The sequence below is a fragment of the Rhea americana genome, unplaced genomic scaffold, assembly GCF_003343005.1.
Source record: "Rhea americana isolate MKP2758 unplaced genomic scaffold, rheAme1 scaffold_111, whole genome shotgun sequence".
Classification (NCBI taxonomy): Eukaryota; Metazoa; Chordata; class Aves; order Rheiformes; family Rheidae; genus Rhea; species Rhea americana.
Window position 1 is genome coordinate 3,118,766 of NW_028185162.1, and position 23,289 is coordinate 3,142,054.

Sequence of the window (23,289 nt, forward strand, 5' to 3'; positions counted from 1 at the left end):
TTCTTACCAAGAACAGCTYTGATTATTAATCCAGCCCGTTTAACTATTAATTCTATTGATCTAATGTTAAATCGACGGGCTTAATTATTGATTCTTACGGTTCTGCGAACCGGGCTGATGCCGATGTCACGTGAGAGGGCAGGAGTAACGACCGCACGATTACGCCCGACCAAAGGCCTCATTTTCATACTCATTGCTAACTGCTCACGAACTGCCGTGACGGGAGAGCGGCCCGCGCTGGCGCCGACGGCGGCGCGCGCGCCCCCCCGCTCATTTGCATACGAACGAGCCGTTTCCAACGGCTCCGCCGGGGCGGGAACTGAGCGGGGAGAGCGACAGGCGCCGGAGCCAATGGGACCGCGGCGGGCGCGCCCTGGGCCAATGGGCGCGCGCCGGAGTGTTCTAGAAGGGGCGGGCGGGGCGGCGCCGCCGCGGGTGCGGTGCCGCCGCGCCGCGCCGCTCCTCCTCGCTCCTCCCCGCGGCCGGCGCAGCGCAGCGGCAGCGATGGCGGTGAAGGCCCTGAACCCCAAGGCCGAGGTGGCGCGGGCCCAGGCCGCGCTCGCGGTGAACATCAGCGCGGCGCGCGGGCTCCAGGACGTGCTGCGGACCAACCTGGGCCCCAAGGGCACCATGAAGATGTGAGCGAGCCCGCCCGGGGAGGGGGTGTCCGCCCGCGTTGTCCTCTCCACCTCCCCCCCACACACACACACACCCGTGAACCGCGCGGCGCGGCCGTTACGGCCCGGGGGGGGGAGGGGGGCCGCGTGCGGGGGGGGGCGGCTCCCGCGAGGCTCCCGCCGCCGCCACGCGGCGCGGAACAAAGGCGGAGGCCGCGCGGCGGGTGGGGCTGAATGAATGGAGAGGGAGCGCTGCGGGGCCCGGGCCGGGCACGCGGGGCCGGGCGCGGGGCCTGCTCACCCGCCTTGCGTCCCCCCGCAGGCTGGTGTCCGGGGCTGGAGACATCAAGCTGACCAAAGATGGCAACGTGCTGCTGCAGGAAATGGTGAGCTGGTTCTTGTCTGCGGCGTGTGGGGGGCAGGGGAGCCTCGGGGAGCCGGCGGGAGTGTTGGGGAGGCTGAAATCTGCTCCTCTTCCCTTGGGGTGTCTGTGGCAGGGGACGGGGCCCCCCCTTCTGCTGAGCCCGGCCWGCATTTCTGTGGTGTTTGGACCTGTGCATTGAGGGGAAATACGCCTTGGGAGAAAGATCAAGAAATAGGTGCTGCTTGGTAAATGTTGGATAAAGTTTACATCTTAATTTGGCAGTTAAAAAGGAAACGGTCTGTTTAGTGGAATTACCATTTTTGCTACTCTTATTTTACTTACAGAAAAACGTGCCTTTATTCTACTTAAGCTGGCMTAAGGCAGCAGGGATTTTTATATGTTTATGGCGTAAAAGATGTTTCAATCTGAGTGATGGGTGCAGTTCATTCATATCACTTTGCCTTCAAGTCTGGAGTTTTATCACTGTGAGGCTGAAGACTATATGAAGGGTGGTTCCATCCCGCCGTGAGCCTTGCGCATGCGTCGTGTGGCTGGGTCATGGCTGCATATCCCTGGACCGGAGTGGGATGCATTTCCTGATGCTGWTAGCATGTGTGGGCCCCACACAGAGCGATAAAAATTAATCAAGTAACAGCATAAATGATTCCCTTTGTGTTTTGCTTATCTCATTAAYTTTAAGTACAGTTACTAAGCAAAAACTTCATCAAATGTGGATACTGCTTAGATTTGTAGGCTTCAACCTATGTTGAAGTACTCTCCAGTCAGCAATTGGAGATGCAAAGTGGTATATATGTTGCTTAAATTGATAGGCCTATTTGTGTAACATACGGTGATACGTGGTGTTTGTGAACTTTGGGCAGAAAGGAATGATATTCCTGCTGTGCTTACAGCTCAAACACTAGTGTACTACTGCATGATATTCCAGTAGAGGAACTCGCAAGAAATAAACTAGCTGAATATTCTTCAGTTTCAGAAGAAAGAATAAAATCCAAGGATTGATAAACCAGACATTTTAGTAAATAAGTGCAGTATTGCATGCAGAGATCCCTAAATCAGCTCTAAACATACTAGTCTAAATATCAGAAGCAGTATAGTTGCAGTGGTGTACTAGATCCCTAATGGAAAAAAGGATTCTGTCAAGCAAAGTACTGTTCATAATGAGTGCAGGGCTAGCTTGGATATAAGCAGTCAGCATTGTTCTGTTCAGATGCACAATCTAGGGGGAAAAGATACATGCATTAATACAAGAGACTTACTTTTGAAAGCAGTTCTGTTTTGTTTCTAACTTGTTGAATCCTGCTGAATTGACACAAATCACAAAAATTCAACTAGTCCTTAAATATTTTATTCTAGCTGATTTCAGATTAGTTACTTGCCATCGCAAGATTTATTGATCAGCTTCTTGCTTTTGTTTAGCAAATACAACACCCAACAGCCTCCTTGATAGCAAAAGTAGCAACAGCACAAGATGACATCACTGGAGATGGTACCACTTCAAATGTTTTGATCATTGGAGAACTCCTAAAGCAAGCAGATCTCTATATTTCTGAGGTATGTATACGATAATTCCTTCATAGATAATAATGAGTGAAGAGCTTTATCTGAGACTATTCGACTTTTGCTTTCTTTAATGCTAATATTTATAAATTAAACATGAGAGTGGGTGTAAGTTTCTACTTATAAAAAGAGTACATTGCAGACTTGTAAAATGAAGAAAAGCTAAAGTTGAAGGCCTCAGACTTGTTCAAAACTACTTATTGTGAATATTACCACTTTTAATAAGATTAAATCTGATGCATGCTGGTATTTCTGACTATTCTGTTTGAGTTTAAACAGGTTTTTTGCTTGCATGTTAATAAAGAGATGGTCTTTGATAATAGATCTATTGGACAGTATAAACTGCAGAATAGGCATTCCTGTTGCACAGTGAACACCCAAGTGTACTTCGTAGTTCCCTTGGTTTTAATTCTGTGCTAGAATAATCTGTGCTTTTCCTCTGCATTGGAAGGATTGCCATTCCTTTTGTATGTATTCAGAAGAACAGTACATTCTCTTGTCTCTGTATGTAGATTCCCTTTATTTCAACATTGGATGCAATGCTAAAACTGCAGGTTTCACTTGTGAAAAATACCATTTCATGTTCTACTGACTAATGATTTATCTGCTTTTCTTGCATTAGGGCTTGCATCCCAGAATAGTAACAGAAGGATTTGAGATTGCAAAGGAAAAAGCACTTGAAGTTTTGGAGCAAGTCAAAGTAACCAAGGAAATGGACAGGGAGACCCTTATAGATGTTGCCAGAACATCCCTCCGTACTAAAGTTCATACTGAGCTTGCTGATGTCTTAACGGAGGCAAGTTTTACATGCATTTTCTGTCCGTTTTTGTGTGAAGAGGTCCAGGTTTTAAACTGTTCACGCCATTCCTTGGGGGGAAAGGTGGATGGAAAGATGTTACCTTGCATTGTGGAAGACTAATGTGTGTGTGTGTGTGTTTGTTTTATTCCAGGCTGTAGTAGATTCTATTTTGGCAATCAGAAAACCAGATGAGCCCATTGATCTCTACATGGTAGAGATCATGGAGATGAAGCACAAATCTGAAACAGATACAACGTAAGAATGAAACAAATAATCTTTGAGCTTCAATTTAATGGTTTCCTGAAATTTGAATACSTTGGGTTTTTTTGTTTTGTTTTTGAGGAGAGATTGGGTATCTTGATAAAGCTGCCGTCATCTAAAATTGTTAGAAAATGGGTGAAAGAAAGGCAAAAAGATGATAACTCACGGCTGATCCTAGAGGGCAGAAGTTTCCTCAGTCACTAAACTTGATTCCCTGACAGGATACTGCTTACATAGCAGTGAATGACGCTGCTTATTTGCTGTATAACAATGCTGTATATTACTTGTTCARTAGTAATGCTTTTGTGGCATGATTACGTATTACGTTTCTTCATTACAAGTTAAAAATAYTTGCATTTGGTAAGTGAAAATCAGATTGTAGTTAATTTAGTTGAAAATTCTGTGGATTCTTAAGTGTACCTCAGTGGCATGGATGAATTCTGCGTTAGCTTTCCACAGTAGCTAATGCAGTCAGACACTGTGCAAGAACATATTCCCTTTTCACACTCTGGTTGGTATGCTTTTGGATGAAAGTGGGCATGCCTGTGGAAGTGGGATACATGATCTACATACTCTATCCAGGCAATTCTTGTTTGGCTAACAGCAGACAATTGATGGTGCAACTAGTCTGTACTTCCATGAAATGCGTATTTTCTGTATGTTGACATACAAAATGTTTTTTACTTTCTCAGGCTGATTAGAGGGCTGGTTTTGGATCATGGTGCTCGTCATCCTGACATGAAGAAAAGAGTGGAAGATGCTTATGTTCTTACCTGCAATGTTTCTCTAGAATACGAGAAAACGTAAGTATATAGCAGAATGGCCAGGAGCAGGAAATACTTCTGTCTTTTAAAACTTTTATTTTTTTTAAGATATACTTTAAGTAAGTATTGAAGGACAGCATGGCAGGTAATGTAGAAGGTGGATGGAACAACTGATACTCTCTGTGCAGTCCTTTACTGGAAAAAGGAAGCTGAAAACTCAAAACTGATATGACTGTAAATGTCAGTTTGAGAGGCATAGCTGCACAGGTTCCTTTTGTTGTCTCACTGAAAGATGGCTGTAAGCCCTTTYCTCAGGCATTATTTTCTACTGTAAAGTGAATATAAGAACGTGCTTTAGAGTTCTCTGTTACAAATGTGTTGCTTATTTTTGCATTGAAAAAAAAATCAGTGAATGGGGTGAGGTGGCAGGTTGTTATGTATAACATGTTAGAATCTTGCTGGAAGAATTCCTTAGACAGTCCTTAATCTGCTTTTCAGTTTATTTCTACAGCATAGAGGACAAGTAGTTAYTGTTTTACTGTTTTTATTCTCTCCACCCCCTGCTTCAGAGAGGTGAGCTCTGGATTCTTCTATAAAAGTGCAGAAGAAAGAGAGAAGCTTGTAAAAGCAGAAAGAAAGTTCATTGAAGACAGAGTGAACAAAATCATAGACTTGAAAAAAAGAGTCTGTGGTGATTCAGATAAAGGATTTATTGTGATCAACCAGAAGGTGAGATGAATAAGTGTAATAACTAACTAGAAAATGAATTTGAGATATTGGCCTTCTCAGCAAGCTGCATGTTTGATACATTTTTGTGCTGTTCTTCAGATAAGAATAATTGAATTTGGGCTCATGTAGCTGATATACTTTTGGGGGAAAAAGTGTGGGGGTGTGTTTTATGTATATAAAATAAACAAAAATATATTGGAGGGCAGATTTAGCTCGGTTGGTTAGAGCATGGTGCTGCTAATTCTGAGGTCACGGGTTCAGTCCCCGTATGGGCTATGCTGAGGGTTGGACTAGATGATCTCCAGAGGCCCCTTCCAACCTTACCATTCTATGATTCTATGATACATGCACACTTTGGTGTGTGTGTGTGTATATTTATATGTGTGTGTATATGAAAGTTTCTGTAGAAGTTTGAGGGGGAGGTTGGGTTTGGGTTTTGTTGTTTTTGGAGCATTGAGGGAGAGTTTACCCATTAGTTTCAGAGAGGGAAAGTTCTTRGCATTTTCTTCGTCCTGACAGTCACTTGCCTTGTTTCTAGGGAATTGACCCATTTTCCTTGGATGCCCTTGCAAAAGAAGGAATAGTCGCCTTACGCAGAGCTAAAAGGAGAAACATGGAAAGGTCAGTTAGTTCCTGGGAAGGAGGAGTAAGTAACTTGCTATTCGAAACTCCCACAGTGAATCAGGTCTGGCTTGAATCCACCTTTAAGGACTTGCACTAATCTGAGAGTCTATTTCAGTCTATCAGTTCTTACTAGAGCAATAGCAGGTAATTTAGCATAAATCATGGAAACACATATTCAGCACACTAAGTGAAGTAAGAGCTATCAATAAACTTGAAATCCAGGCACATGTAGAAGAGATCTAATTCTACTGTTTTTTTTTTGTTTTGTTTTGTTTTTGTTTTTTTTGTGAAGAGCTCTTTAGTAAATTGAAACAACCTGATCCAAGCCTAACAAGTATCATACTTCGTGTGCTGAAACAGTTATTCATAATGGGCTACTTCAGTGACTTGAGACTTTGCTTAATTTAAAATAAATGTTAACCTGTATAAATAATTTTCAGACTGACCCTTGCATGTGGTGGTACTGCTATGAACTCTTTAGAGGATCTCACTCCTGAGTGCCTGGGTCACGCAGGGCTTGTCTATGAGTATACATTGGTAAGTATGACTAGGAGCTTTCAACTGGAGCCCAGTTAAATATGCCTTTGCAGATCTTCTGTGATGCTGTTTTTATTTTGTCTTGCTATGTCTCTGCAAGGAGTTCTGTGATGTGTTTTAAGATAAATAACTGCAGTAGTAATAAGGTTAGTGGCGTTTTGGATCCTAGTGTCCACTAGTATGATGCTTTTAAAATCTGTAAAATTGAGAAGATGGAAATACAGTTCTGTTAGCTGCTCTTAGGCGCTTAATGTGCATGGCTTTTGTGTGGATAAAGAAATAAATATATCTAGTACTCATCATTTCTTGCAAGCCTATTACTTAAGAACTGAATCTGAATTTTTTTTTAGCATGCGTATGTTGAGTAAGCAAATGTATGACACTAAGTATAACTATTTGTAGGGTGAAGAGAAATACACCTTTATTGAGAAGTGTGACAATCCTCGCTCTGTTACCCTGTTGATCAGGGGACCGAATAAGCATACACTCACACAAATCAAGGATGCAGTAAGAGATGGTCTACGTGCTGTTAAAAATGCTATCGAGGATGGTACGTCTCTACTCTGTTTATCCATGTTAAGGTTTGAAAATCATCTTGGAATGGCTGAATTTTTATTGGCTTAACTGGTAGCTTGATGCAGTTGTACAGCAAACTAAATATATTTCAATGCAAAGTGTTAGTTAYTGTTTTTTAATAGTGGTATAAGTGCTTGCTGCTGTAGTTTTCATAAGTAGTTGGTCAGTTACATGCCGTCTTCTGGGGGATGACGGAAGAGATCAAACTTCTGTAGAAGTAGTGTAGTTTCTCAAGAGTATATTTTCTCTTGCAGGGTGTGTGGTTCCAGGAGCAGGAGCATTAGAAGTGGCAGTAGCTAATGCTCTTGTTAAGCATAAACCTAATGTCAAAGGAAGAGCCCAGCTCGGAGTTCAGGCTTTTGCTGATGCTCTTCTCATCATTCCTAAGGTATAAAGAACTCCTGAATAAAGAGGCTTTAAAGCATTCTAAAACACAGCTTTCTCTGCAGGAGTCCACTTCAGATTAACTATACGAAGTAATGTCTTTTTTTCCTCTCAAAGGTTCTTGCTCAGAACTCTGGTTATGATCCCCAAGAAACACTAGTGAAGGTTCAGACAGAACATGCAGAATCAGGGCAACTTACTGGAGTTGATCTGAACACCGGTAGGAACCTTTCTAAAATACAGGATGCTTTAGTAAAAGCAGCTTGGCAGTAATTCTAAAATAGCAAAATGGTGCCTCTGAGTGACAAAAGTGTTGTTTGAAGAAGGCAAACCTGGCTGGCTCAGCTATATGTACTAATTTGGAGGCTGTTCAACAAGTAACTCTTGTTTCTTTGAATGAAACATAAAATTGCAGTTACTGAAATCAGGCATAGCTTTATTATGGATGAAAAATGAAGCAAAATACTTGAGCAGAATGTAGTGTTGTTGCAGTCAGTTTTTGTGTACTGTAGTGTGTGTGTGTGTGTGTATCTATATGTATACAGACACACATACGTTATATATATACGTTCCGCTTAAGGTCTGTGTGAAGATCAAGCACACAGTAACACTTCATGTTTATAGCAAGTAACATCAGATATTAGCAGAAGGTCATAGTTTGAGTGAAATAAACCAGTTATTGATTRATTAAAGATTGTTTTATCTCTTCCACAGGTGAACCAATGATAGCTGCAGCAGCTGGGATTTGGGATAATTACAATGTTAAGAAGCAACTGCTTCATTCATGGTAAATGTTATGATTTCCCTTTAAATAGTAATGGGAGTTTGATCAAAGTTGTTGCAGTAATTTGGGATCAAATTACACTGAGAGGAAGCTGACTTTTTTTTTCAGATGAATTGTATTAAAATGGCTATTCTAACAGTCTTTATTTAATATTTCTAGCACGGTGATTGCTAGCAATATTCTCTTGGTTGATGAAATTATGCGAGCTGGAATGTCGTCTCTTAAAGGCTGAATTGGATCTGCTGGCATCAGTGATCGTCATGAATAGTATTGCCCCATGGAATAACTTTGAAGAAGTCCACTTGAAAGCAGTCTTCTCTTAATTACAGTGAATTTTTCACAGCAATGGAAGTTACTGTAACTAGGAAACACCCTTTTGGTAGACACGGCCACTCAAAATATTAGTAACTATTCAAATACTTGATTCAAAAATCAGTTATTTATTTTTAATTTCACTGAAGTGTACAACTGAAGTTGCTGACCTTTTTACCCAATAAACTGTTCTGTTCTGTGCTTTACTTGTGTCAGTTGTTTTAATACCTTGCATTCCTTACACCTGGTCTTCAGCATTCTGTTCATCACCTTAATGAACAGTGGTGGGCTCCAGGGCTTGATTGCATTTTCTCACRCTCAGTTGTGCTTTCTGGATTTCATTATATATCCAGAACTCTTGGTAGAGTTCCTGGTCTGATGGRGTGGTGAAAATAGTGCTAGTTTAATGTCCTTGGACAACAGCATGCTTCCAGAGTAGGTAGGATTCAGATCTGGAAATTTTCTCATACTGARTTAAACTAATTATTTCATAGTCCTGTAATTGCTTCTTACAAAGCTGAGTTAGTTCAGGTGCTCTAAAACAGTTAAGGTATGCGTGTTTAAAAAGCTATTCTCTTTGCAAATAACACACCGAAGGAATTTTTTTGTACTCAAACCTACCAGAAGAGGTAGTTGAGCTTCAATGTGCAGCCTATATTTGCATTAATACACCTACATTTTGACTCTTCAGTGTTTTAGGGTTATTTTGGGGATGCAGTTGAAAAGCAGGCTTGCCTGTGTGTATATGCACGACCCAAGTGATCTTGTAACTTCCAAGTGAGTTTCTTAGTATTGTAGAAAAAGAACAAACCAGGCTCAAAATGGCACTCAGACAAGCAGCCTGCGGAGTAGGGAGGACTGGGGTTTGAGGGGGGAAACGGGAGCAYGCGCCTTTCTTCACTGAGTTGGGAGTGTTTTGTCAAGGTTGGATGTGGAAGTTCTTTAGCGCCAAGCAAGCCAAGCAGCGCAGCTGGGCAGCTGGGCTGAGCTGCTGTAGTCGCGTGGGGGGATTTTTTATTAGCAAGTGAAAACAGGAAACAAAGGGAAAACAGTTCCCGAGACAGGTACCCTTAAGTCAATGCGGAGCTTGCTAGAGTAGACTGGAGTCGATCGTTCTCCCTGGTGAAAGTGTTGCGTATGGATTTAATTTCGCCTCCTTCCCTAGCCGTAGATGCGTGGTGACAAGCACGCGGGGCCTGCCTGTGCGCAGCGCGGGAAGGCGGGCCTGGCCCAGGGCAGCGCTTTGCGGCCCTCCCCGAGCGGAGAGCCCGGAAACACTTCCCTGGGGCTAGAGCTCTTCTGGGTCAAAGCCCCTCAGTTCCTCCTTAATTCATTTTTGCTTCTCGCAAGGCGCCTCTCCCTGACGTTGCCTGGCTTTGCTCCCCGGAAAATGCGGCTAGCTCTTGCGTTTTGCTGCTGCGTGCTGGGCAGCAGCTGTGCTCTGCGAGGTGAGTTCATGAGCTTGTACTGCTTTTCCTGCTGATGCTTTTTGCCTTGGTTCTTGCATCTTGTTGCAGCAGAGCTTTAAAATCAGCTCTGCCTCTCCCTCAGGATCTTCTCTTAGTTGTAGCAAATCATTTATTTAAAGGAGTTGCTTTGCTGATTTAGTCTGCCCAGAGCTTTGCTTTTCCGAGAGAGAAACAGAAAACATTACCTTATAATAAAGGCTGTTTTAGTGACAATTCTTAGCATTTATATAGTTATCTATTGTTTTAACTGCAAGGGTGTTTATTGCACCCCTTTTTCGGTGCATAAAATGACTGTTTGGGGAAGAAAGTAGGCTGTCCTGTGCTTTTCTATTTAACAATGAATGTTCTCATACCGAGTTACTTCACTTCTAGCTTTTGGAAAGGATGAGAACATGGTGCAGCTACCTGGCGGGAAGTTTCAAATGGGATCCAGTTCCCTGGAGAATAAAAATGAAGAAGGGCCCGTCAGGGAGGTGACTGTGCAGTCATTTGCTATCGACAAATACCCCATCACGAACAGGGATTTCAGGTAAGACTGAAAGTTTGGATTCGCTCGGTTTGCAGGGTTGCAATAGCTCAGGCAGTTGCTGGAAGGATGTAGATGTTGTAAATATGTATTACTGAGCTGGTTCCCAGAATCGGAAAGCGAACTTTTGAACAAAAATATAGGTCTGTCTATAATATAATAAAAAATATAGGTCTGTCTATAATAAATGACCTTTGCAGGTGCAGGCTGAAGTATCTTACCAGAGCAGTTTGCCAATATGTATATACTAGTAGGGCTGTGCTGTTACAGATTATTACAGATCCTAGTTTCCATTTTAAATAGCCCACTCCTCAGGTTTTTTTTTTTTTTTTAAGTTCTTGTATAAAGCACTAGTAACCGTAATGTGGGAAATGCCCTTAGCTGCCCACCTGAGCCCTTGACAGTTAAAAGCATCATTTCCACATGCCAGTAGCCTGGCAAGTAACATATAGCAAAAACTCATCCTGAGACTAGGAGGAAGTAAATGGGACAGAGGTAGGGCGAGACTCTGTAGCAGCACGGGATGCTGCAGCATTCTGGGGGCACGCTTAGCTGTAATAGCAGCGGTAGGTTTTAACGGCTTTAAGAGCTCTCTGGTCTGTGCAATTTTGTAAAAGATCAAGTTATGTGATAATTTTGCCCATAAAAGTAATATAAAAACTGGTTAGCAGATCTGTGAACAGATCCAATCTCTTAAGACTCTATCAGCTTGATTGTACTGGGGAGGAACTGGGACTTTCGACAGATCAGTGGTGGCTGCAGTTCTTAGGTGTTTGCTTTGCTCTAAACTTGTTGCATGTGTAGACTGCTGTATTTGGTGGTGGTGGTCTTGAAGAACTCTTACCCAGACACCTGAGCATGTTATATTTATGCCAGGGAGTTTGTTAGAGAAAAGAAATACAAAACAGAAGCAGAAGCGTTTGGCTGGAGCTTTGTCTTTGAGGATTTCGTATCTGAAGAGCTGAAAAAAAAAGTCACCCAAAAACTGGAGGTAAATCCAACCTGGAACGTGAAAGGTTATAATAGATGGGCTACACCCCAAGGGGATAATTTTCAGTGGGGTGATGGAGACAGTATTCCTGGTGGCATTCCTGTCTGATGCTTTYGTTTTAAATAAAAAAAACCATGAGGGAAAAAGCTTGCAGATTGCAATACGTATTGTTTTTCTGCTTAGTAACAGCTAACTCTCACTTAACACTCTGGCCTTTCTCACTGTTTTTTGCTTGTACTTGGGTTGTTTTGCTTTTGAAAACAGCAGGACTAAGCCTAGCTTGATTTAAGGGCCCCTTTTGTTTACATCRTCTTCAAACTTTGTCAAATTTGACTTATTAGATGTTCCAATAAGCTGGGAGAAAGCAAATGGTGTTTCAAAGTATTCTATTAATCAAATCTTAAAACAGAAAAAATAAACACTGAGGGCTTTTTAATCTGTTTTTACTTTTACAAACAGAGGAGCCATGACTGTACTCTACACCAGGTCAAACTACAGAATTCACCCGTTTCCAGACTAACTAGTGCTCTTGCTTATACGTGCTGCTATAGGATGACTTAGGTGTGCATGGCTTTGGATGGAGGTYATCAGTCTAACATTAATCTGGCGTCATTTCTTTTCTCAGTCTGCGCCTTGGTGGCTGCCTATAGATAAAGCTTTTTGGCGACAGGTAAGTAGAGCTTTTCATTGCAACCCTTCAGAGATGGCTAGTTACAGTTTTGCGTTGAGATGCGTAGTCTAGGACCAGCCTGGACATGGGAGATTTGGCTATAGATAAACAGTAGTTTATGAACTGAATATTTTTTTGTTTCACTGTTCTCTTTTACTCAAAAGTTGTCCTGAACGTCGTGAAACGTTACCGCTAACCCTACTATAGGTTTCAAACTTCCAGCAGCTTTAGTAGAAATCCATTGGCAAAAGCACTCTTGGATCAAGAGTCTTACCATTTTGGTGTTAAATTAAATGGATTGCAGAAAAGTTTCCCACCACAAAATTAATCATGGAGAGTCCTTTGCATGCTGAGGACAGAGTCAAACAGTGCTGGGGTCACATAAGTTTAACACATGCTGAACCTCATCAAATAAAAATCGGGGGGCGGAGGGGGATTACATTTTGAGTTCCACTGCTGCTRGTTCCCCACCTCGCTATGAACTGTCCTTTATTTCCTTTTTAATGGAAAAGTTCATTTTAAAAAGTTCATAAAATCAAATAAAATCTGTTCAATGCAATTCTTCCCAGCCCTCAGGTCCTGGCTCCAGTATAAAAGACAGGCTGGATTACCCGGTGTTGCATGTGAGCTGGAATGATGCACAGGCATTYTGCAAGTGGAAAGGGAAGAGGCTTCCCACCGAGGAAGAGTGGGAATTTGCKGCTAGGGGAGGCCTGGAACGTATGTAAGACAACCTTTGACCTTTTCCTTAAGCCAAACCAGTTCATCAAGTAACRCTAGTTTTACTGGACTCCGAGCTATCCAAATCTCCACATGGAGATGTTTTCAGAGGTTAATTTAGGAGACTGAATGGCCTCCTTTGGCCTGAGAGACAATTAAATAGTGGCTTCTCTATGTTCTCAATCAATCTTCCTAAGTGAACCACTTCATCCAGACAAAAATACCATTTCACAGGTTGGGGCAAGGAGTGACCCACCACGCAGTCGCATGCTGGTAGTGGCATACAGCAACCCCTGAGAGCGGTTGGGGTGCACTATGTACCGTGGGATTTCCTGGCATGAGTGATGGTTTGTAAATGGAAAGTTGTATCTGGCTCCCATTATCGGCTGTGCCCCACCGSTGATGTTTGTAGTGATCAGACTAGTAGGTATCATTCATATAACTCTTCTTAGTGACCCAAGCTGAGCAGAAAAGGAYAGCAATAGAATCCTATTTAAAAATAGGCAAATCCAGAAGTTGGACTGATTTATAGGGAATAATTGATTGTCTCTTTCCCTCTTTGACAGAAAGACTATATCCCTGGGGAAATAAGTTTCAGCCAAACCGTACCAACCTGTGGCAGGTAAGATCCTAAAAACCAACCTATYTRTGTAGAGCTCTTCTGATGGTTAGGAAGTGGATTGTCTTTTCCTTGGGATAACTTTAAAGGTTAATGTGCTATCTTGGACACAAGGTTATGTAGAGCTAATTTGCAATAGAGAGTTAGCTATTTCTACTATTTAAGTACAAGGCAGTTCTCTAAAAATCAAGACTTACTATCTTTTCTGTGGTGGGTCTTTACTTAGAATGATCTTTCTTCCCACAGGGCAGTTTTCCAAGGGTTGATACAGCTGAAGATGGTTATCATGGTGTTTCACCAGTGACAGCGTTTTCTCCTCAAAACAACTATGGTGTGGAACAGACATCCCTTTTTTTTGGTTTTTAGACTGGYATCTGCTTGCTAACGTCCATTCAGCAGTAATAAAATCCCATAGGTTAAGCAGAGTTTAAAATATGAAATGAGATTACATCAACATCTTGAGAGAATAACAGTGAGCTTTGCAAAAGCATTGATGGTTGTTACTGAAGTGGGCTGAAGTACACCAGATGTACTTCAATGAACCAAATTATTCTAGGCTTTTAATAGCAGTAAATTATTTTGTTGTTTGTGAGTTATCACAAGTAGCGTGTCATTTATCTGGAAAACTCGAGTGCACTGTTTTGAGGGAAGCAGATGCCATTCTCACATTATGCAGATRGGAAGTGATGAGACTCGCTAAAGCCGAGAGATTTGTGAAAGGCCCCGTTGTAAACAGACGCTCTATGCTCTTGCCATTAACACACTTTTCCAGTGATGCTTTTAGTGTTGCATATAAATTCCATACAGCAAAGTGCTTTTGCAGCCTTTGTGTATGTGCTCTCATCCTAATACAAAAATATTTCTCTCTCAGGGCTCTACGATCTGCTAGGAAACACTTGGGAGTGGACTGCATCAGAATACCTAACCCCTGGGCTTTCATCAAGGCAGCGTGCTCAGAAAATGCATGTCTTGAGGGGTGCGTCTTGGATTGACACTGCAGATGGATCTGCGAACCATAAAGCTCRTGTTACTACAAGGTAGGTTTGTGTAGTGCCCAGTGCTGTTTCACAGTGATTTGTTGTTCTTTGGTTATATAAGAAGGTGTTTTATTTTAGAATACACTGGTCGGTTTCTATTCAGTTTTTTGGGGAAGCATTTAGGAAAACATAAGTACTGCTAAAAATACATTCTTAAATGCTTCTTAAATTGTACGCGTTTTCCAYTGAGTATTTAGTACTTTGCTAGAAGTTATTCATGGCACATAGTGTTCATAGTCTGTTACAMAGGGTCACATAAAATGATTTAAATGTTAACTACAAGCAATCCATAACTTTGGATATCTTTTTCCATTCTAGGATGGGGAACACACCAGATTCGGCCTCCGATAACCTCAGTTTCCGCTGTGCTGCTGACATACAGAATCACAAAGCTAAGAAAAGTGGGACCAAAACTGAGCTCTGAGTAGATCATTTAGAAAGACCTGGAGCCATTTTCTCCTGTGGAGATGAACAGTAATTCCAGCAGTCAAACTTTCATTAAATTAGCCATTTTTGAAATTCGAAAATAAATACTTTCAGCTAAAAGTGTTTCTGCACTGGGGTATTTGGGCACTGAGYAGGAATTGGGAATGACAGACTGGGAGTGTTGTTTTTAATGTCCTCTTGATGTTTTAGATGTTACATTTCTCCTTTCGGTATCCATTTAACCAGGTAGAGGGGTGCATGAGTGTGAGACCAGCAGTGCACAGCATTAAACCAGGAGCTGCTCTGCCTACCCGTGCCTTCTGGCTTTGCCTCACTCTCTCCCCRTGCTTGTTCCTCATCGCCTCTGTCTGCCCCGGTAGCACTAGCCAGAGGGAGCATAAACCAGCTCTAGGAAGCTGCTCAAGGAGCAGGCTGAAACGTGGGGCCGGAGCAAGGGTACCAGCCCAAACCACCATTACCACCAGCGCGAGGCTTCGTATCAAGCCCTTAGCATCCTGGGCTGTCTTTATTCACCCTAAAACACTAACACCCTGTGCTCATTTCCAAGTGCAAGGATGACACAAATCAATAAACCAAATCTCTCAGACGCTGTGACCGTATAAGGTCTGCAGACCACCTGGGAACTGGTTATAGTTTATCTTAAAACTGCCTGAGGTGCATGGGTCAATGTAACTATGATGACTATTTGCCGCTGGTCAATGAAAGCTCTGCTACGTATTAACTGCTTGCTGCTCAGCCCCACACGTTTAATGGGCTKGGAGATGGGATGTCCCCTGGCACTTGGAATAAAGGAGCAGTTCAAGAACCGCAGCCCGGCAGACGCACTAGCTGGCAGTCGAAAAAGAGGCGAAGACGTTCAAGTCTTAGGCTGCTCGCGGCCAGGCGCCCAGGCTCCCTGCCACGTGCTCCTCACTGCAGCTCCCCTTCCTGGTGAACCTGAGGTTTGCTACCAGCAGCTTACTGGCTCGAGGCCGYGTTGTGGCGGGTCCTAGCAAGAGAACTACGTCTGTCATCACAGGGAACGGCTCGGTTTGGAAAGCGAGCTCTCCCGGCTCGCTGCGATGGCCGCTCCTCGCTGCTGTGAAGCTGCTCAAATCTGTCCTTCCGCTACCAAATCTGCCAGGAGCAGGAGCCCTGGGCCCGTTGATGGGTGAGCACAGCAGCTCCCGGTGCTGCTCTTCTCTGGCCCTTCAGGGACTCCCTTGGAGCAAGAAAGAGGCCAGCTCCGGAGCCGGGCGCCTGGAGCCGAGCCCTTGCTGCAAGATCTCTGCCTTCTTGGAAAGCAGTTACAGCTACAGCTTGTTACGGCTTTGCTAGCAGCTGCGCCTCCAAATCTGACCCTTTAAGTAATTTTGGAGAAAACTTAAAAAGCGATACACCCCGCGGACAAATCGGAGCCGTGACACACGCGAACGCAGCTCCAACAAACAGCAGCGACTTGAGGCCGGTGATATTTTTCTCTAAGACAAAGCAGAAGAAATTGCTGGTTGGTTTCCAAAGGTTTTACTCGCCTGATCTCTGAGCACGCCCGCACGCGTGCTTCACGCGGTACGGCGCAGCTTTCYGCGGCAATCAGAAGAGCTCCTCCTCTGCGGCCAGGGCCAGCAGGATGGCCTTGCAGGTGTTCTCGAAGAGGGCGGCTCGGTTCTGCGCCTCCCCCTTCTTCACCCAGTGCTTGTAGGTCCTGAAGGCGCAGGCGTCGATCAGCTTGCGGAGGGGTTTCAGGGCGTAAGGGTCTCGCACCACCAGCTCCCGCGTGACCGACTTCACGAGCCGGTACTGGTAGTAGATGCGGACGGACGCCAGGACGGTCAGGCCGATGACCTGCAAGGAAGAGGAGTCAGCACGGCAGCGGGAATCCGGCAAGACCCTCGGTTTAATGGGATCTGTCCCGGCGCGTCCTGAGCTGCGGCCGTGACCACGGAAGAGGCCTAGCTCCTAGCACGGGTATTTAGTCCCGCGTGAGCGATGCTTTCTCCAAGTTCACCCTTAGCTTCGTCACTGTGTCAGCTTAAACGTCTGAGCTGGGGGGTGATGCCCGTGATGGCAGGCTATAGGGGCAGCAAAGGATACCGCTGCTTTACGGATACTTGATGCGTTTTGTGTGCAGTCAGGCTAATTGCTTTCCCCTTGGAAGTGATCYTTTTAAAGCCTTTTTTGGAGAGGAGGAAGGGTTTTTTTCCCCTTTTCTTATTTAATCCTCCTATCTTGCAGTTAAATTTCATTTGTGAAACTTTGCTGTGAAAAAACCTTTCAGATGTGGCAGAAAGTTAAGTGAGACACTGCTTGAAGAAGGGCACTTAATGCTGGTAAAGGACAGTCCCACCAAAGTCCAGGTGCCTCAAAAACCCCGAAACACGGCAAAGTCAGCCCCACCGTTGGGCTCCTGCAGGTGCCGGGACCCCCCGGCCGGCACCAACCTCACCTTGAATTTCCGGAAGGGGCTGAAGTGCCGGACCTCCTCCACGTCGTACTGCTGGAAGAAGGGGTGGGCCAGCGCCTCGCTGGCCGTGTACCGCTGCTGCGGGTCCACCACCAGGAACCGCGAGATCTGCAGGAGAGCACCGGCATGACCAGCACACCCGCGTCTCCCCCACGCGCTGCCCCGGGGGCTTCATCGTCACCCCGAGCTCCTGACGGACRCCTGGAGGATCAGTGGCAACATCTCCTCCAGGTGCTTGCTATCGCCACCCTGGGGCTTTTCCAGCCCCACTCCACCAGGAAGCACCTACCAGGTCCTTCACAGTGTCGGAGCGGTCGTCCCACTCCGGGGAGCCGAACTGGTAGTCCCCGTTCATGATCATGCGCAGCATCAGCATCTGCTTGCGGTGCCAGAAGGGCGGCGAGCCGGCCAGCAGCGTGTACATGATCACCCCCGTGCTCCACCTGCGGCACCAGYGGGACCCCCCAGCCCCACGGCACAACGGGACGGGCAGCCGGGTCCCCCCCCACCCCGCGATGCAAAACCGGGACCGAACCGCCCTGCTCAGCCRCTAATCGGGGAGGGTGAGCTTGCTCCTGGGGCCTGTCGGCCTGATGGGAGATGGGCAGCAGGGGTGCTGCCTGTTTTGGGGGGAGGGATGGGGGATTTGGGTGGTGTGGAGCTGCTCTCCTGGGCGAAGCTGCGAGCTGGAGGTATTTGCCTTTAGGTTTCTTGCGGGGGGAGGTCTGTTTTTCCAGGGGAGGGAGAAGCTGTGGACGGATGYGAGATGGTGGGACCTGGCTGAGGTGTCCCGTCTCGGAGGCTGGGCTCAAGGGCGCTACTGAAACTACAAACAGCGCTGGAGAAACGGCTGAAAGGCCCGCGGGCGCCTCGGGCGTCCGTGCAGCTCCGCTCGCTGAGCCCGCGAGCGGCTGAGCAGCTCCCGCCGTCCGTGGGGCGGGCGGGGGGCCGGCGGCGCGGGGAGGGGGGCCGGTACGCAGACGCGTCTCGCTTACATGTCGACCTCCTTCCCGTAGCCCGGGTGCTCGTCGTCCATGGAGCACTGCAGTATTTCGGGAGCCAGGTAGCCCGGCGTGCCGCAGATCTCTGCGGGAGTGGGGCCGGGCGTTAACGAGCCGCGGGAGGCTCCCGCTGCCCCGTCCGGGTGCCGGAGGGGCCGTTTGCGGTGCTGGCACGGGYGGGCGGCAACTGCAACCTGTTGCCTCTCGTTACTGAATTTTCTCAGGGGGTTATAACGAGGGCCACCAGCAGGAGAGGAGGAGCAGGGGAAACGGGGTGCTTTCCCCCCACCCTGGGGCTCGGAGGGGTGCTGGGGTCTCGCCGTGGGGCTGCACAGGGCTCCGGCACAAGCAGGGACGGCCCCAGGCTGGAGATACCGGTGTCCACCACCACCGGAGACCTCGTGGCCGCGAGACCGACCCGGGGAGACGACTCGGCCTCGAGTTAATAGCCGCCGTCCTCCCACCTTTGAGCTTCTCGTCGCCGCAGAGCTCGCAGGAGAAGCCGAAGTCCGTCAGCTTGATGTTCATGTTGTCGTCCAGCAGGATGTTCTCCGGCTTGAGGTCGCGGTGGACGACGTYGATGGAGTGCAGGTACTCGATCACCTCCAGCAGCGCGCGCATGATCTTCCTGGGGACGGGGAGAGCGCGTCTCCTCCCAGCGCGCGGCCCCCGGCGTCCTCCCGCGCCCGCCGCGGCCCTTGCTCCTGCCGTCCCACCTTACCTGGTCTCCTTCTCGCTCAGGGTGACCTTCTCGGTGAGGTAGTCGAAGAGCTCCCCCCTCTTCATCCTGCGCGCGGGAGGGGAAAGCGGAGGTGGCGGCCGAGTCGCCCCGCGGGAAACCTGCCCCCGCCCCGCGCCGGACTTACAGGTCGAACACCAGGAAGAAGAAGGTGCTGGACTCGTAGCTGTCCTTCAGCTGGACTGCAAGAGAGCGCGGCGGTCGGCGCGGCGCGGCACGGCACGGCACGCTSCCTCCCGCCGCCCCGAGCCCGGCGGGCGCTTAGCCCGCACTCCTTCCCCGTCCCGAATTTAGGAGCCGAGCTCCAGCAGCAGTCGTTCGGTTGGGAGATCRGGAGGAGACGAGCGCGGTCCCCGGGGGCACCCGGAGCTGCAGCGAGGGCCGCTCCGCTTCCCGGCTCGGAGCCGGGGCCGGTTCCCGCAGTTCCTCCCTTGGCAGGAGAGATGCGGCGGCACCGCAGCGGCGCGGTTCAGCCCCCGAGGCCGCCGGCTCAAAGATCCCGGAGTTTCAGGCCCTAAGGAGGGGGCTGCCGTCGGGGCTGCTCCGTCCTCTGGTTTTGGGGCTCGCGTCTGGATTTCCACTCCGCGGGAAAGCGGCTTTTATCAGCCGCCCGGCAGCGGCGGGCAGAGGAACGACCCTCTTCCCGCAGGGATTTCTGCCCGGGGACGGCCGGAGGAGCTGGCGGGGAGGGAGAGCCGCTGCCGCGGCGCCCCAGCGGCCCGACTTACTGACGTTGGGGTGGCCCGAGACCTTCCGGAGGATGTCGATCTCTTTGGAGGTGGCTTCGCGCAGCTCCTGCACCTCCTTGGGGGATATGTTGCCGGCCGTGATGTCGATGATCTTCACGGCGTACTCCTGCCGCGTGGTCTTGTGGATGCACCGGCGGACGACGCTGCTCACCCCCCTGCGGGACCAACGCGGAAAGGACGGGGGTGGATCCCGTTCCCGGTTTGCACGCGTTTTAATTGCTTTTTAGCACCCGGTTATCGCGGGGATGGCGCGGACGTGTCGTGAGGTCTTGGCCTTTGCCGCTGCTCRCCGGTCTCGTGTCCTCCCCTCGCATTTCTGTGAGCTGCTCGTCAGCAGGAGCAGCGCGGGGGCACTCGGGCGCCGGACCTCGCGCCCCGGCTGAGCTCGCGCGTCTCGCCCCGCCGCGCTCTCCTAAATGCCATCTCCAGGCGCTGGCTGCTCGGGGCCCTGTCCGCACCCGACGCGCGTCGGGCGCTCCTCCGATCGGAGCGCGGGAAAGCGCGCTGCGCAGCGGCCGCGCTTTACCTGCCCAGAACTTCCTTCGGCTCATATTTCTCGTAAAACTCCTTGGACGAATTCCAGTCCGGCAGCTCTTCTTCCTTGGTCATGGCCGGCTGTCGCCCGGCGGCGCGCGGAGGGCCCCGTTCGCCGGCCGCGGGGAGCTGCAAGGGGAGCAGAGGGGAGAGGGGGGCTCCGGGCGCGGAGGGGGGAGACGGCGCTGGGGGGCCGCGGCCGGGGGGACCCGAGGCTCCCGGGGCCGCGAACGGCCGTGCTGCCTCTCGGCTGTTAGTATATTATTAACAATATTTTTAACATGTCAAAGCCACAYGGGGTATTTCAGTGCGGACGGCAGCGGGCGCCTGGGGGCTGCCGGCCCGGCCGGGGCTGAGGACGGGGGGCGCGGAGGGTTTCCGAGCCCCCCCTGGGCAGGGGCAGCAGCAAAAGCTGGTTCCCAGCATATATGAATATACATGAATACGAAATAATATAGCATCAGGCCCTAATTTTCACTGCAGCTTCCGTTTAAGGGCTGAACTCCCTCTTGGAGCCCAGCGGCCCCAAGGCGCAGTCCGAGGCTATCCGGCAYGAAAAGCGGCTTTTACAAACTCGGCCGGCGGGGCTTTGGGGCGGCAGCGTAGGAAATCCCCAATACCACAGGTTTTGTCCCGCTTTTCTTTCCGGGAGAGTGGCCAGGGCACATGCCGGTGGGGGCTGCACGTCTCGAGCGCAGTTAAATCGTGTTATCGGAGCGTCCTGTCCTGGCCCGGTGCGGAGGACGGYGGCTGCGGTTCAGCGCCGCCACCGCCGCTCCCGGCAGCGGGAGGAATATCCAGCACGGCTCGAGCGTTTCTAAATAGCCGCCGGTTACAGCTGGCTTAATTTATAAGGCTTAGCTGCAGGAAATGCAGTGAGCGAGCTGTTCATGCGCACTGAACGCCAAAGCAAGCCAAGGCTGGCGCTGAAAATGACAGGCAGGATCGGGGACTAGAGAAAAGAGCGTTTCTAGCCAGAAAAACAACAACAAAAATCCCCTTAAATTATTTGCAGCTCAAATGYGGAGTCCTGGAGGTTGCCTTTGCCATGGGGAAAGACTGGAAATGGGGGGTGGGGGGCACCTGCGGTGCTCGGTGAGGGCAAGACCTAGATTTGTGCTTTTTTTTCCCCCAGGAGCAGGAAAAAAAAAATCTCCCCGTGGGCAGGCGCAGGCGTTTGAAATGTGCTGATGCGACGCGGGGAGCTGGTTGCAAGCACTAACAGCGGCGAGGCAGCCCCGTTTCCCCCCCTCCCAGCCGCACTCCTCGGTGGGCCCATGGCAGCRCACAGCAAGTAAATAAATAAAATGCAAAAAGTCCCGTTCGGCAGCGCGGCCGGGGCTGCAACGCCGCGGCACGAAGCGCCGAGGGGCAGGAAGCGCCGAGGGGCGAGGGGAGCAGCCCGGCTCCGCTTCTGCGCCGTGGGAAAAGCCCGGCCGCGTCTCGCCGGGGAGGAGCCGCTGCTCCCGCGGAAAACGCTCCCCCCCACACCCCAGCCCGGGCTGCTAAGCAAAAATAGGCATTAAAAAAAAATGTTAAAGCACTAAAAGCACGCGTTCGCGTGATAAAGCTCTGCCAAAAGCCGCAGCGCGCGGCAGGCTCGCCAACGCRCGCCCGGCCGCGGCGGCCTCTTCCCTGCGGGAAGGCGCTGCCGGGCGCWGCCGCTCGCCACCGACCTTAGGTTGCCGCCGAGGGGTCCCGGCTTCCCGCGGCCGCGGCGGTTTCGCCGGAGAAGGGATCGGCGAGGAGAGGCGGCGGCCGGGGGAGGGCGGCTGCGCGGGCAGCGCCGCGGCTGGCGGCAGAGCCGCTGCCCGGCCGCGGCCAAAAATAACTCGGCAGCGGCRCCGAGGCCTCGGGCATGTTTTGCCGCCGCTTTATTTCAGCGTGCGCTCAGGCGCGGGCGGCGGGAGGCCCGCGGCGCGTCCCCGCGCGCAGCGCCCGGCCGAGCGGCCGGTGCTCGCGGGTTGCTGCTCTTACGGGGGGCAGCTAAGAGGAGACGTTTGCCGCAGCGACTCGTGAGCGGGCCGGAGCGGAAGAGCCGTGGGTCGAGGTTTTTGTGGGACTTCCTCGCTGGGCGCGGGAGCTCTTTAACCCTTTCTGCGTTAGCTGTCGCCGGAGCCGGTTCGAGGGGGACGAGGGAGCTTCAGTCCTCGGGCTTTGCGCTGCGCCGCAGCTCGCCCGCCGGCTCAGCTGCGGGCRCCGCGGGACGTGGCCCCGCGCCTCTCGCCTGCCTGCTCTCACCCCCCCAGCGCTCGGGTGCTTCCACTTCCCCTCCTTCCTCGTTCTGTTTTATTTTTTTCTGCTGCAGTTGGTGATTTCAGCAAGAGTGACCAGGCCACACGGCCGATGAGCTGTGATGGCTGTGACCAGAAACCTAATTCAGCTCGCGTTAGCTGGCGTTTTGCCCCTGCCCCAAGTCTGTGGTAACCCCTCTGTATTTTGACTATGAACTTTGTCTTTTCATCTCCAGGAATTTTACATCAGAGATCTGGCACTTCTCGGAGCAGGCAGAATACATAACAGCGCAGGAAAGACAGGTATTGCTATCAAAGTATTTAAAAAAGACTTTTAGTAGCAGAGGAAAGAGAGAGAAAGCCAAAGGGGAAAGCAGTTCAGAAGGAAGCTACCATTCTTCCCTCCCTTCAGCGTAAGCTTTTTGGTGCAAGCCTGTTTCCACCACCCCCCCCCAAGAATCCCCTTTTTCCTGTTTTTTTGTAATCTTCCACTCAAGCCTGCAGAGCTCACAACGCGGCTCCGCAGCAGGCAACGACAAGTTGGAGTGCAGTGGAGTGTTTTTCTGCTCCAGCTATTTTAGCAGGATGTGAACTGGCTGCTCCCTCTCATGGAACGAGCAGGTTTCACACTTTGAGATGCAGTAACAGCTTGATCCCATAGCTGGTGATTTTCCTTCACGTGGCAGCAATAGCTTCCTCACTTGTCTAAACAAGTTGCCAGGAGAAGGTCAGATCACCTTGACCCAATCTAGCCACGTTCTCATAAGCTTCAGACCAAGCC

The 23,289-nt window shown here is 49.2% G+C and overlaps 3 protein-coding genes and 2 non-coding genes across 6 annotated transcripts; 4 read left to right on the plus strand and 1 right to left on the minus strand.

The window, feature by feature from the left end:
- The first annotated feature begins 450 nt into the window (after positions 1–450).
- CCT6A (chaperonin containing TCP1 subunit 6A) lies at positions 451–8,535 on the plus strand. Its single transcript, XM_085315766.1, has 14 exons — positions 451–638; positions 940–1,003; positions 2,419–2,553; positions 3,182–3,355; positions 3,510–3,613; positions 4,312–4,422; positions 4,953–5,112; positions 5,651–5,733; positions 6,177–6,273; positions 6,676–6,823; positions 7,104–7,237; positions 7,351–7,453; positions 7,948–8,020; positions 8,177–8,535. Exons 1-14 carry the CDS (start codon positions 505–507, stop codon positions 8,247–8,249), a joined length of 1,593 nt encoding a protein of 530 aa, XP_085171892.1. The 5' UTR covers positions 451–504; the 3' UTR covers positions 8,250–8,535.
- Positions 2,922–3,053, plus strand: LOC146600970 (small nucleolar RNA SNORA22). The gene has a single exon (XR_014897128.1). It is a non-coding gene; the product is annotated as a small nucleolar RNA SNORA22 (small nucleolar RNA).
- On the plus strand, positions 4,047–4,181 carry LOC146600971 (small nucleolar RNA SNORA15). The gene has a single exon (XR_014897130.1). It is a non-coding gene; the product is annotated as a small nucleolar RNA SNORA15 (small nucleolar RNA).
- Positions 8,536–9,603: 1,068 nt separating the features above from the next.
- SUMF2 (sulfatase modifying factor 2) lies at positions 9,604–14,907 on the plus strand. 2 transcript variants are annotated; one of them, XM_085315786.1, is made up of 9 exons: positions 9,604–9,777; positions 10,171–10,327; positions 11,201–11,315; positions 11,941–11,985; positions 12,555–12,705; positions 13,272–13,327; positions 13,571–13,655; positions 14,196–14,361; positions 14,680–14,907. In XM_085315786.1, the coding sequence occupies exons 1-9, from the start codon at positions 9,720–9,722 to the stop codon at positions 14,783–14,785; spliced, it is 939 nt and encodes a 312-aa protein (XP_085171912.1). In that variant the 5' UTR covers positions 9,604–9,719; the 3' UTR covers positions 14,786–14,907. The 2 variants fall into 2 exon arrangements, with proteins under 2 accessions (XP_085171912.1, XP_085171921.1); XM_085315795.1 differs by lacking the exon at positions 11,941–11,985.
- A 373-nt stretch (positions 14,908–15,280) lies between these two features.
- Positions 15,281–22,325, minus strand: PHKG1 (phosphorylase kinase catalytic subunit gamma 1). The gene is made up of 10 exons (XM_085315777.1): positions 21,951–22,325; positions 20,267–20,403; positions 19,720–19,895; positions 19,119–19,173; positions 18,974–19,039; positions 18,717–18,880; positions 18,247–18,337; positions 17,541–17,694; positions 17,234–17,359; positions 15,281–16,632 (listed from the first exon to the last, which is right to left on the minus strand). The coding sequence occupies exons 2-10, from the start codon at positions 20,347–20,349 to the stop codon at positions 16,381–16,383; spliced, it is 1,167 nt and encodes a 388-aa protein (XP_085171903.1). The 5' UTR covers positions 20,350–20,403; positions 21,951–22,325; the 3' UTR covers positions 15,281–16,380.
- Between the last annotated feature and the right edge of the window lie 964 nt (positions 22,326–23,289).